Genomic DNA, 14833 nt, shown 5'->3' with positions numbered 1-14833 from the left:
AACTCTTTCGTCGATCTCTTTGGATATCTACTTATTTTTTGGATATTTATCGTCGAAGAGGATTTACTTTTATCATTAGCATGACAAGTATCAACGGCTTAGTTACGCAGACGTGATTAATACCTGATTATAATATGTAACTTACACAGCGTGTATATAACTTTTTCTAATAATAATTTTGTAATTACTTCGGAACAGATTTTTTTGAGGATCTATAAAAATTCGTGCTAGATTTTGAACAGAATTCTAACCGAAATATTTATTTTATTTATAATTAATTGCTTTATTTATGTTTTACTTCATTTATAATTATAATTATTATATTTATAATTTATTTTTATAATTTGATATCTCATTTTTGTAATATATCCGTGTATTTTAATATATTTTATATATATAATGTGCGTGTATATATATAATTTTGATTCTACAAAAGTTTTTCATGTTACATGGCCATGAAGTTATAAATAAGATTCTTATTAGTAGATATATAATCTACATACAAATTGAAATTTATTAAAAATATAACAAACTGTAAATAATAAAATTTGCAAATAGTTGCAGAGGATATTGTGCATGCATATAAGATATTATAAAAAGATAAATTGCGTGTGTTGTTAAATTCGTTTGTTCTTTAAACTCGATGTCTTTTAATATTATTTTAGAAGAGGATAGTTGCATAAAAATTATAAGATGCGTATTCGCAAGGGTTTAAAATAGAATACAAGTGCGTATTCTCAAATTTCAAGTTTTAACTTTGATAAGTTGTTCTCCTAATCATCATCATGCTCGAGAACTTGTCCAGCAGTTACAGGAACACTACCGGAATCGGCGTTATACATGTATTGAACCAAATCGGTTATACGATACGCATAACCATATTCGTTGTCGTACCTGAAGAAAAATGAAAGATCTCAGCATCAAGTATACCTAGATATCAAAATTTTTGCGCGATCGAAGAAATTGCATCTTCGACTTGTAAATTATGTATATCCAGGCATAGGTTGCGTATTTGGGATAATATATTTCTTTATAAATTGAGTTTTATGACGACGTGGGTGCGGCGTTATTATATACCAAGCGACGATCTTGATGAAAGTGCTGGTCTGCGGAATGCCCGCCTTGGCGTCGAACACGCAAGAATAAGTCGTGTGATTGAAGTCCGACGACACGCAGTCGTCCTCCGTGTATCCCAGCACGTCTCTCAGCTGTCCCTCGGCCGCTTCTCTCATCGTCTCTTTCACTTCCTCGTACGTCGTCGGTTTATTGACCCTGGAGGCGGTATATCAGGCAGAGATCAGAAACGTTTCTAGTGGCGCGTACGAGAATCGAACTTACTGTTAGCGTCGAACATGACAATTTAATTCCGATCAAACGTAAAGTTATACGTCAATAAAATTGCACAGTCGCGCCTTACGTGAAACCGAGTGCACGTTTTTTTTTTTTTTACATCAGTGCAACGAGAATATAATGGAATATAATGTTACGCGCATGCCGGATTTTATGGGTCAGTTGTCCGGTGACCTCCGCATCCGCGCCAATTACCTGAATGTCATGTCGCACAATGAAACGTTGGGGATCGGTACCCTGAACGCGATGGCTGAAATCTTGCCTTTCAGCTCGGGGATAATTTTGGCTAATGACTTGGCCGCGCCGGTCGCGGTCGGAATGATATTCTGGAGTGCGCCCCTACCGTCCCTCCACAATGCCGTAGGTCGAAGCTGCGACAAAACATAATTGTGCGAAGCACACACACGAAACTTTTATAACGATTATTTAGGTTGTTTAACTCGCTGTGCAAGAATAAATAATTAAATAGGACAAAAATATATTCTATTGCGCCACAGATTTATAATTGAATAACCGGAAAGACGTGCATTTTTATCGATCGTTTATTTTTTACTCATGCTCATTGGATTAAATAAATAAAGAGAGAAAAAGCGTAAAGAAGGAGGACCCATTTCTTAGAACAAGTCATTACTAAGGAACCTTTTCTACCGGACCGTCCACGGTATTTTGGGATGCTGTCACCGCGTGTATGCTGGTGATCATCGCCTCGAGAACCTCGAAGTTGTCGTGCATGATTTTGACGATTGGAGCTGCGCAGTTCGTGGTGCAGGACGTCGCAGAAATGACACCGTCTCTCTTGGGATTGTAACAAGTGTGATTGACTCCGAAAACGAGCATCGGTGCATCGATCGACGGTGCGGTGATGATAACTCTTTTTGCGCCGCCGTCGATGTGCAACTGCATAATATATTATTTTTATTTTTGATACAGATACGTCGGCTAACTTAGCATATAATATAGGATGCTGCTGAAGATTATAGAATACTAGAATAGTTTGAGGAGACTTATTTAATTGTAAGTCCACAAATGTTACAAATATATAAATATATAGTAACTGTTAAAATATCAATACTTCTTTTTTTTATTTTTGAGTTTCTAGCGAATCAATAGTTTATTTAACATCTTGTTACAAAAAAGAAATATAAATTTAAAATCTTACGCTGGCTTTCTCTAGTGTTGTGAATGCTCCGCTAGCTTCTATCACGTACGTCACTCCTCTATTCTTCCATGGTATTTTCCACGGTTGCTTTTCATGTGATGTAGCGATTCTGGTCTCTCATTGAACGATAAATACGTTTATGATTTTTTATATAAAATAATGTTTATACCATGTTCTTAAATGTTAAGTAAAATGAAAAGTAAGCGTGCAGGAACTGAAATAAATTTTAATAAAGCGCAAAAAATTTGCCGGCAATTGCAGGAGTTATGTGCGAATACTTTTCATTTTAAGTTTTATATGGCGAATATTAAGTTTATTAAAATCTGCAGTACTTATAAGATACACAAAACAAGATAAAATTTTTATAACTTAAGATTTAGTTTTTTAAATTTTAAAGAAACTAAAATTGTATTTACCACCACTAACTATAAACTCATTGTCGCATTCCAGGGACAAAGGATGTGGCCCGTGAGTAGAGTCGTGTTTAAAAAGATATATCATATATTCCGTTGTAAGGAATGGATCGTTGATTAATTTTACCTGTGATATTTATCATCATATTGTTGAGTTTTAATCAGTGTAATACATTATACTTATATTTTTTTTATAATCGCAAACTTGCATCCATGCGCTTCTCGAGGCAAGCGCGAAGACACATTCTCCCTATTCTTCCAAATCCATTAATTCCTACAACTGCCATAATTTTATTTCTATTTTAGTCTTCTCTAACAATTTATATTAAAAAAAGGAGAAAGGGGTTTAAAAATCTCGAATGACATTTTGTTATAAATGGTAAATAGTGTGAAGCTCATTACAAAACTTTCCAGAAAACATGACACCTTGAAGTTGTTTAGAAAATAGAAATAAAAATAGAAAAGAATACAGTGAGAATACGAGAAACAGGGAGGACATTATGTGGCTGTCTTCGCGCGCGTTTATTGTCCGAAGATTACCACATATGTGCCTTCTATTTATGTGCGTATCCCCACCGATTTTTGGGTGAGCCTCATTTCAGCATAATTGCACGGGTTCCTACATTGTCCCATGGATCCTGAAATATCCTGTATATTATGCGTTGTATTTACTTTACTAAAAATCCTTTTTGAAAAAAAGAGTTGTTTTATTCTTTAATAACTTATATATAAAGCAGTCACTTCTAAACTAATTAAAACTTTTTATTTTACATTTAGCAACGCGAATCTTTCAAATCATTAAATAAAATTTGTGCGTTTTCTTATAAATCCTATTGTTTATTGTATAAAAATAGTCTTTACTTATTACAATTTTATTTATGTACACTTAACGAAACGTTAATTTCGTATTAAGTGACCATTAATAAATGGTGAATGAATTTTCCAATAACTGCGCAAGATCTTCTTCAGACTGTTCACGTGGAGCCAATTTTGTGATGCGATGCTGAAAACAGAAAGAAAGAAATTTAAATTTTTGATGTCTCTAAAAAGGAGAATGTACCTTGATCATTACTGCTTATACATTTTATATATGTTATTATGTTACATTTTTTCCATTTGATAAGAAATACATGGCGCACTGAATTTACCTGAGGTAAAGTGCCTTGAACTAACGTAGGAATGTCTTCTTTTTTGAAGCCAAGTTCTGTCAAGCCGTTTTCAATTTTCATGACGCGCATGTATTCCTTCACGGTGTCGGCCAAAATTTTTCCCGCGTCAGCCCGCTTGGAATTCTTGACGTCTACACCGAGCAGTTCCGCAGCTTCCAAATGCCTCTCTGGACATGCGCTTCCGATAAAGGAAAACACGGCTGGCGCGGAGATCACCACAGATAGGCCATGAGGAACTATGGGATGATCATCGCTGTATCCCTTAAATAAGATAGCGATTCAATAAAAACATCAAAGAATTTCAAATAATTAGTCCTGTATCTCTAGAAGAGATACAGAAAAATAGTATAATTTAAAATATATATTCTAAATATAAGAGATAAAGGAAAGGATAATTTAATTTTATGTGCGAATAAAGATATACTGTTATTGACGCTTTAAAAGAAGTATATTTGAAGTTTATAATTACTTTTGGTTGGAAATTTCGAACGTTTCCGCTGATAGGATACGAAAGTCCATGACAAAGATGAACACCAGCATTTCCGAAACCAACGCCCGCCATTGTACTTGCTAAATGCATATGACTCCTCGCTTCCAAATCATCGTGATTGTAAACTGCTCGCTTGAAATATCTATGCAAGAGATCAAATATTTATTAATGTTAACTACAAATATCATTTATTAATTTATGTGTTTTATAAAGTAAATTTTAAACAACGTTTATTTCTTTTAATCCTTAGATTTTAATATTACATTTTATGTTTATGAAATTGATGAAAAATTAAGAAAATATCAAACTGTTTTAGCGTTTTTTATATTTGTTAAGAGAGATAGCTTTGTAAAATTAATACATTTATTTGAATATTAATTAGAATAGTGCTTTATATTTTAATATTATATAACTTCGTAATTCTATCTCTTGATAAAAATTCAACCACTATTCTTCTGATTTGGAATATCTGCGGTTTAAAGTAGATATAGATGCACAGATATTGGATTGACGCAATTGTGCTTAAGTAATTGACTGATTAATTACTTGCGCATAACTTGAAGAGCATATCGCGCCCAGACATCGCTGACAGGATTGCTGCCTTGATAAGCTGGTCTCAGAATTGGATTCGATGGGCACGGCGTCCTCTCTGTGTAGGGTATCGCCGTAAAGGATTCCAAAGCGTGGCAGAGCACGTCGAAACCGGAGTAAGCGCATACTCTCTCCGGTAAAGTCAGAGTGTGCTTGGGATCGATGATTCCCAACGTTGGACGTAGAGCTCTGCGATTAAAGAGTTAATGAATTAATTCTTTTGCATATCTTCTTTCAATCCAACGACGTATAATGAACGTTTACCTGTTTGCGATCCCCGTTTTGGCTTTTAGGGGCCGATAATCGAAGATGGACACTCCAGTTGTCTCAGAACCGGTACCGGAGGTTGTCGGAACGGCGACGAGCGGTTTCAGAGGAACCTGGATCGGTTTACCTTTCCCAATCGGGGCATTCACGTAATCCAAGAAGTCGGCGTCTGGATCGCAGCTGTACAGATTTGCCGCTTTGCAGGTATCAATCACGGAACCACCGCCAACCTGCAGATTAATATAATAATAATAATCTCCCCCTGTATGGGACCGGGGTAGAATAGTCCCATGGTACGTTCTGCCTGTCGTAAGAGGCGACTAAAAGAACAAGTGAGATATAGGGCAGCAGCTAGAGTCACTGTCAGATTGAGGCTGGGGAGGATTCTCGACAGGCCCGATACTGAACATTCACAGACGTCAATCACTGATTAGGTGGCTGTGATATTGCGATGTGGAAGGCAACAGGAAACCATCACCATCAATAATAATCATATAATATGATTAGATAATAATTAAAAATATGATATGTATAATAAAAATAAACAGATTATTTTAATGAGATAACAAAAAGATATTTATATATGTAAATTTCATTAAAAAACGCGACATTAAGAGTTAGTTGTACTCTCTTTCTCTTTATAGTTTTTTATCGCGTTTCTTGTATACGTACCGCTATAAAAGCGTCGAAATTTCCACGCTTGGCAAACTCGATCGAGTCTTGTAAACTCTGCTCAGTTGGTTCTACGCGTACTTTATCGTAAATCTCGAATTGAACTCCATATTTGGAGAGGCTGTTAATGGCAGTTTTCACGGGGGTTAAATTCACCAAGTTAGGATCTGTCATCAGACACGTTTTCTTCGCTCCCAAATTTTGTATGTCCATTCCTAACTCTCTCGTTACTCCTACTCCATACCGCACCGTAGAACAGGCCATCTAAAATTTTGCGCAACTTCTAATCATTTACATAATACATAAATTAATAGATTGCAATATTTTAAATGTTTAGTGATATAAAGAAAAAAATTAAATTATTAAAGAGAATTTAACATCTATTGTACTAGATCGGATTTAACTACCCGGGAAAAAAATTATATATAATTATGTATAAATATATATAATTATGTATAATGCAATTATATATGAATTTTGTTTCTGTATGATCATATATAATTATATATAATCATATATAATCATATATGACCATATGTAGTCAATATATATTAAAAAAGAACTATTAACTTCAATAATAATTAATAAGAAACAAAAGAAATTGGCAATAAGAGAGTCGACGCGGTAATTAGTGCTTAATGTCAAAAGACAGATGTATTTGCATATTACAAATTTCCGGACGTTTTGGCTCTTCTTCGAGCCATCCTCAGAGGTCATCAATAAGCCATTCTCCATCATAACCATGAGTCTTCGGATTAGGAGGTCGGAAAACTACGAGAACTAAATGATTGCTATCTATAAATGGTCAAAATGGAAATAAAAGTATAAATAATAAATGAGTAAATGTGTATAAATATCTTTCTCAGACCAAGAAAGCGCAAGGTTATAATTTATTTAAATTTATTTAAAATGGGAACGTACGCATGATGTAAGAATTCGGAAAATATGTATTTAAACGACTGGTTTCAGAAATGTTTTACATCAAATTGTAAAATGATACTAATAATAGCCTTAATTTACAAAAGGATATTGAATTCCTATATCATGCATATTCCCATTTTAAATAAATTTAAATAAATTGTAACCTTGCACTTTCTTGGTCTCGTCAGACCAAGGAAGCGCAAGGTTACGAAATAATAGTTTTAATTTACAAAAAGATACCGAATTCCTAAATAAGTTGTAACCTTGCGCTTCCTTGGTCTGAGAAGAATATTTATATACATTTACTTATTTACACTATTTGTACTTTTATTTCCATTTTAACTTACAAGATTCCTACTTTACTTGGTATAATTGTTCTTATTCCACTTGACGGTTCACAGTGTCGTGCGATCTATCGTGACAACAACATGTCATGGACACTTTAATTTTTAATCTTTAATGTAATTTTATATTGTTGACTATCCTCCGTTCTCCGGACTATCTGGGTGAGTGCTCGGATAAAAATTCGGAGTTATTGCTCTTATTCTTTTAATTAATTTTGACCATTTATAGATAGCAATTAATCATTTAGTTCTCAAGGTTTTCCGACTTCCTAATTCGAAGACTCATGGTTATGATGGAGAATGGCTTATTGATGTACCTCTGAGGATGGCTCGAAGAAGAGCCGAAACGTCCGGAAATTTGTAATATGCAAATACGTCTGCAATGTCTTTTGACATTACTAATTACCGCGGCGACTCTCTTATTGCCAATATTTTTTATGTTTCTTATTATTATAATTGAATCTATAACTCCTAAAATAAAATTTATTTTTTAAACAATTTTTAAAGTAAAACTTATTATGTCTAATAATCTCTAAATAATAATTTCTTTTTTCCAAAGTAGCTTTGTTAATACATTCACACCTGACATGTTACAAATAATATTCAGATAACTCGAATATCGAGTACAGTTACTGCAAAAACAGTTCTTATCTGACTAAACAACGCGGGAGACTTTCGATTACATAATCGTGGTATTTGCGATAAAATCAACACATTGACATGCACTTTAAAGAGAGCTTTTAATAGTTTCTCTCTTCTTACACAATTTTTACCTCGAAAGCATATTCCTTTTCGCTTGTAACATTTGCTGCAGTGCTCCGAGTTTTCCCGTGATCCCGTACGCTATTAGCTCCTGGATTTCCATGCGCTGGACATTTGCATCTAAAAATTCAGAATAATTTTAAAGTTTATATTTCGCGTTTGCTATTAAATTTTTAACACTATTCTATCCCAAAATAAGTCTATTAAGAATCGTTATCGAATTAATGCGCTATTTTTATAATGGATTGACACACGTTGACTCGTCTGATTGTCACTGATATCGTTATCTTCCCCTCTCCTCATATTTCTTACGTTTCTTATATATTTTTATAAAGCCGATAGAAATTACTTTCACTACTTTAATAATATAAAATAGCATTCTAAATATTATATTTATGGCTGCTAATACTAAGATATTTATTCTTAGATAAGTGAAGACATAATTTATTTTCTTAAATAAATTTATTTCTATCATATATTTATTAATTCGTGATGAAATTAAATGTGCATTAAAACACTTTGCGATTTATTTGACACGACGTCACTATTATATTACTCTTTTTATATAAAGATTTTTAGATATATATATATATGCGATAGTTTACTTACGACTGGGATGAAATCACTTGCAGAAGGTCAATAATGCGACGTCTCGGCAGCATTTTAAATATTTTTTTAGGAGTGATCGTCTAAATCTTTCGATTGAAAATGTTGCGGAGTAACGTTTTCCACGAACTGTCGTACTTCATTCCCGACTTGATAGTCTACAACCGGTTCGTACTCCCCCTCCTTTTACTGCACGTGTTTACCACTTGGGTCTTTGATGAAGTGGCTCTATTATCCATGTGTTCGTATATTCATGTGAGCAGGACTGTATCAATAGAACTTTGTCGAGCTACTTTTAGTGCTGCTCGCTGTTAGTCTCGTTCAGACTAAAAGATAATTTTTAAAATCCCGATTTTTGAAACAAAAATCTGAACATTAACATTGAATAAAGTGAATCAAATTTGTTACATAAAAAAAATGTTAAATAAAAATAGTCACTCATTAATACGAAAAAAAATATAATACTTTATTTAATATTTAATAACCCTTATATATATATATATATATATATATATATATATATACAGAAATTTAATACTGTAAGTGATTATTTGGCTAGTGATTAATTACTTATTTTGAGTATTAAAAGTACTGTTTTTAATGATTTTAATACTCAAAATAAGTAATTAATTACTAGCCAAATAATCACTTACAGTATTAAATTTCTATAAGGAATATATTTTTACGAATGATCTATCAAAAAGAGATTATTCATATTAAACATAGATTTTTTAAATGTAATATTGTGAAACCTTGCCGCTCTTTTTACCAGTAGAATTTTTTAATAACAAATTTCAGAGCACTTTGAATATTAGTGCAATGCAAAAAGTTGCTCAACGTGTGTCAATAATGGCTACGTTCAGCAGAACGCAACAGTTCTCAACCGTTTTATGATGATTATCTACTAAACGATTCTAAGCGCACTCAAAGTCTCAACACATTCACTCAGCAGTCGCCGTGCTTTTCAGCGAATTAAAAGTACGCTAAATCTCAAGCAAAACGTTATCAGTAAAATAACTGTTTCCAGTGTATCAACATCGCTGAGAATGTATGAATATAAATATACATATGAAAATATTATTTATAACGTAATAGATACAGTGGAAACGCACAGACACAGTTACAAAAAATAGTATGTATATAAGAAAATAAAAAAATATATTATAATTATAATTTAGATAAATTCGGGTTAGCACGCATACAACATAGAGTAATAGATTAAATGTATACAAAATATGTAATACTTTGATGCACTGTACTTATTAATTAAATGTAATGTACTAACTCAATATATATATAATATTACTATATACCTTTTCTGATGATGTTTGCGGCACATCTTGTAATATATCATGCATTCCTACTATTTCTTGGTAATTTTGCTCGAGGCGATCTTGCACGTCGGTTTTATGATATCGCAGCATATCCATACTATGACGAAGATGTTCGCGCATTTCTTCGTTACTTTCTTAATTATGGCACACACCTTTCCCGTCGTTGTTCAGCGTGTGTGCGCGTGTGTATATCACCTCCTCGCCGCACTCGCGTCGCATCGGCGTGGCAGCCGCGTTGCACCCATCTCGCAGTCGCAAGAGCGCTGTTTTCGCTCTTCCGCGAAAAAAAAAGGACTCCTGCGAGGTCGTGGAGCGAATTTAACCCTCTCTTGGAACGCGACGCGAGGGAGCAGGAGGTAGAGGAAGAGACGGAGGAAGAGGAGGCGATGGGAAAGAAGGTGGAGAACGAGGGTTGCGACGGAAGCGCGACTCGGAGTCCACCCTCTCGCGCTTCCTCGACCTGCTGCTGGCGTGCCACCCGACCACTTTCCAACCCTATCTTCCCTCTGTGTTAGATGATCCAATACAAAAATGTTATCCAACGTTGAACGGCCTTTCCTAAATCCCGCTTGACTCTCCGGCAGCAAACTTTTTTGTACCACGAATCTTCTCCAACCTTCTTCTGATTATCTCCGCATATATTTTATAGGCTGAGCACAGAAGAGAGAGATTCCCCTAAGACGGTCTTAAATATAAGAACCGACTATGAATATCGGCCTTAGAATCGTTCAGCAGAGAATCTATGGGACGGAGAGAGGAGGACGGGGGGATGGAGAGATGGGAGTACGGAGAGTGAAATAAGGCATCAGCCCATGTGACCAACGGAATTTTAGTGAGATTATACGCCATGTTGTAATTTTTATTAAGGCAATCGTATTTTCAAAGGTTAAAAGTGAAATTCTTTTGCGCGTCAAAAATTTAAAAAATTTTAAATATTATTCAAAAATTGAGCGACCCAACTGGCCAGTTCCCATTTATTAACTTTCTGGACACCACGGTGATTCGAGAAAAGAATTCCTTAATAACGAATTAATGTCGATTAATGTCGTCAATAAAGTATATTAATATCCGATTGAGCGAGCTAAAAAAAGTAAATAACTCCGTTGATGCGAGTGAAGACACGTAAGTGCGTCGAGATCCTGTCGACTTTATAACGATACTATATATGTGAAAGGCCTCAGCGCGAATATCGACCGTATACAATGAGAGGTGTCAAATTCGTTTGGTGGTTGTTTGATGGTGTTTAGTTGTCCATTCCCGATGATTGGCAGTCAAAACTGTAAATATTCTTGAGGTACGATTATCGCTCACAACGCTCGCGAGCATCATTTTGTCCTTGTTTAACATTTGACAAAAAACAAGGATGAAATGATTCCACGGGCGTTGCGAATGATAAGTGGAAGCGGTACGCATTTAGCTCTTCTTTACGTTATGTTAATCGTATACGTTAGGTCGTAAAAATGCTGGTAATAAAAATATTTGTCTCAAGAAGCCTTGACCTTTCATTTCCGCACGAAAACGGGAGTAGTCGCCTAATCTACGTATAAAAAAGAAAGTTTTCTTCTTCGGTCTTTAGTCTTTGGAGCCTAACTGCTTGAATCAAGACGCTTGGTTATTCCGCACGATTGACCCAGTCATCATATTTAAAATCGGTGAGAAGGCCACTATTCTGTATATTTACCATTGTTAAGGATGTTCTCCGGCAAATCGATTTTATCTAGATTTTCTTGAAACTGCAGTGAATATACGTTAATTTAGGGGTGCTTTATGCGATGGTACAAATTTCATTACCTCTTGCGGTATTAAAAATCGAGATATTGAGTTTCAAAGTTTCAACTTTTAACATGTAATTCTTATGTTAAATTCCGTTGTTGTAAAAGAGACATTTTAATGAATTGCGAAAAAAGTTGTCTCTAGATTTTTTTGAAAAATTATTATATGATGCTCCATAAAAATAGAAATAATATGCAATTAAGTGTCAATACCCTTGCGGTACTCGTTTTTGAGAAATCCTTGTGTAAAATACGCGATTTGATGAATTTTTTGCTCGGTTCAGAGTGGACAGAAGAGGAGAAACGTCAGAGTTACTTGGCAATGCCGCATGAGTTCTCACGCGTGAAGTTAACTTCTTATTTTTTAGATGTTTATTATATGTAATATTTTGTATATAAACATCTTTTTAAGCACGAATACAAGTTGAGCACGATTGGAGCCGGAGAACGTCCTTAAAGCAAAGAACAGTTTTGGTATATAAAAAGTACATATTTATATCCCTTGACTTTCGATGATGAGTATGTCGCAGCTACATAGTGTACACACGTACACATACACACAGGCAGTGATCGGCAAACAAAAATTTTTATTATTTATTTTTTAAATGCCAAAGCAATCATTAATAAGCCAAAATACAATACATACTCAGTCCTATTACTCGTGCCCGTGCGTGGTGACTTCTCTTCATATACATGTGTTGCGCACGTGGATTATACACATTGTATATGGAACCTACAGTTTAACGCCGATTTCGATCGGCACGCCGATTTTGAACGGAAATTTTTAGAGAAGTTCTCGCGGCAAGACATACTTTCGGTGGTTTGCCATTGCCTTCCGAGAGGAGAATGAGCGAATAAAATTTTCTAGCTCTACCAGGAATCGAACCCGGAACCTTTTGACTCAATAGACCAGTGCGCTGTGCAAAAAGTGCAAAAAAATTTTATTTTTGATTAATTAAATATAACTGCCGATATCATTACTAAAAACAGAATTTTTGCCGATCACTGCACACAGGTTTATCAAAGGTTGTGTAGGTTTATCGCGATTCCTGATGAACGAGCTGGAATTTTTCTATTTTTTGTTGGTGAGATTCTCCTCCATAGATTGAACCTAAAGTCTAAAAAAAGTACGTCAAGATTACAACAATGGCAGCCAAAAAAGAAAAAATTGCGAAAAATTTAAGTTATTTGTTTGTTAAAACAGTTACAAAAAATTAATTAAGATTTGGTTAATTAGTTCTGGAGTTACAGACGTTTGAAATTTCGGAGAATCCGTACATAAATAGAACCCTGATAAAGTTTGATCTAATCAACTAATTTTTTAATTTTGCGAGGATCGATGAAAGGGTTACCGATTTTTAAAATTGTTTAAAAAATGTGTAAGTTATTTGATGGTTAGAATTTCATTTAATGAAAGTATTCAGTTATCAGTTATTGCGTTACCTATATTTTTTTCTCTCTTTTAGTGTTTTCTCTTATCTAGGTCTAAAAATTGATTTATAAACAATCTCGCTTATTTGCAGATATCGAAGTTTGAAATTATCATAAGAGTGAAATTCATCTCATAATAATTTCGATATCTCCAAATTTGCGGGAGTTAAAGCTTCCTCTATGAGGAAGCCATGTGCAAATTTCTCTCTCTCTCTAATTTGCACAATTTTTTAAATATAATAATAATAATAGTACCGCAATAGACACACATTTATAAAATTATATGACAAAATCCAAATAAAATTTCTAATGTTGTAATTATGTCGCTTATGTCGCAAATATATTTTTCGAAGCTTCAAAGCTGTCGAAGAGTAACAATCCTTTATTTTTTTTACGTAGGAGAAATCTTCTAAGGGGAGCGCTCTTGATCGGGGAGCGCCTCCAATTCACCGGGGTTTGAGCCAGTGACCCCCTCTGATGTTGGAGGAGGATGACTTCCTGCCCCCGGGGTGAGACAGGGGAGTGCCGGATTCTACGGAGAGCAGGGATAAAAAATTCCGCTGTTTCTCCGTAGCCTATACCGTCTAAAACCACCTACGAGTGACTTTAACTGTGCCATGAAAGGGGGGCCCCGGGAAAAACTGAAGTTATCATTTCCGATGGCGAGCTATTCCTACTTTGTGACGGATGAGTGCCACCACTCTCATCCGCCACCCCCCTTCGGGGTTGCTCTATTGAGCAGTGAACAAGTGGTTACCCCAACCACTCGCCCGCCCCCCGAGTGAGGGAAGGAGGTAAAAAAAAAAAAAAATTCAGACGACAGGGGCCATGTCGCCCCCCCTAATGAGGTCCCGTTTCTCCTCCCCAAGAGTAACAATCCTAGTCGAATGTGAGGAGGCTCGACTATTAAAAGCGCGTATTATTTTATTTTTATACATAACAATTATGTATATTTTTATATGAAAAATCTTTTACCAAGATACTTGCTACATGAAAAAGTAAATGTAATAAATATGATGTAATAATTTACATAATATTATTGTTGAACGTATCTATTGTATTCAATCTTCATTTTATTATATTTCCATTCTGTTTATCATTATTAGTTTAGTTGACAAAAACTTAAAATAATAACAAAATACCTTGAAATTAAAAAACTACATAAGATGTTCAAAGTATAGAAAAATATGACATTTGCAAAATATAAGTAATGTAAAATGTTAATAAGTTAAATGTAAAAATAACTATACATAAATAGAAGAAAAAAAAAAAAGAATATCATCGCATTGCGAGCATAAGTAGTTCAGTACGTGGCATCGTTCCATTATCTGATCCACGAGTGCGACTTTGTAAGTACAAATACCTATTTAAAATTTTTGATATTAATACTTTTCACATATTTCATAATTCTATAAGCATTCGCTTTAAAAGAATGAATTAAAATAAATATTTGCTTTTGCATATTAAATTGTAACAAATTAAAACTTCTCGGTATATTTTAACAACAATATTATCACAATTATTTTAAAATAATTACAAAAACACTGCACTA

At 34.4% G+C, this 14833-nt stretch overlaps 2 protein-coding genes across 2 annotated transcripts; both read right to left on the bottom strand.

The window, feature by feature from the left end:
* Positions 1-408: 408 nt before the first annotated feature.
* LOC143894962 (glyceraldehyde-3-phosphate dehydrogenase) lies at positions 409-3586 on the bottom strand. The gene is made up of 7 exons (XM_077401672.1): positions 3132-3586; positions 2926-3049; positions 2510-2625; positions 1990-2247; positions 1546-1721; positions 1078-1272; positions 409-894 (listed from the first exon to the last, which is right to left on the bottom strand). Exons 1-7 carry the CDS (start codon positions 3207-3209, stop codon positions 774-776), a joined length of 1068 nt encoding a protein of 355 aa, XP_077257798.1. The 5' UTR covers positions 3210-3586; the 3' UTR covers positions 409-773.
* Positions 3587-3738: 152 nt separating this feature from the next.
* Positions 3739-8908, bottom strand: LOC143894959 (putative hydroxyacid-oxoacid transhydrogenase, mitochondrial). Its single transcript, XM_077401669.1, has 8 exons — positions 8748-8908; positions 8150-8258; positions 6112-6375; positions 5437-5669; positions 5128-5361; positions 4561-4723; positions 4071-4352; positions 3739-3925 (listed from the first exon to the last, which is right to left on the bottom strand). Exons 1-8 carry the CDS (start codon positions 8798-8800, stop codon positions 3842-3844), a joined length of 1422 nt encoding a protein of 473 aa, XP_077257795.1. The 5' UTR covers positions 8801-8908; the 3' UTR covers positions 3739-3841.
* Between the last annotated feature and the right edge of the window lie 5925 nt (positions 8909-14833).

This window comes from Temnothorax americanus, unplaced genomic scaffold (assembly GCF_048541705.1).
Source record: "Temnothorax americanus isolate GAGA-0224 unplaced genomic scaffold, ASM4854170v1 Scaffold15, whole genome shotgun sequence".
Taxonomy (NCBI): domain Eukaryota; kingdom Metazoa; phylum Arthropoda; class Insecta; order Hymenoptera; family Formicidae; genus Temnothorax; species Temnothorax americanus.
Note: the sequence above shows the minus strand (reverse complement) of the source record. Positions and strands in the feature narration are given on the sequence as shown.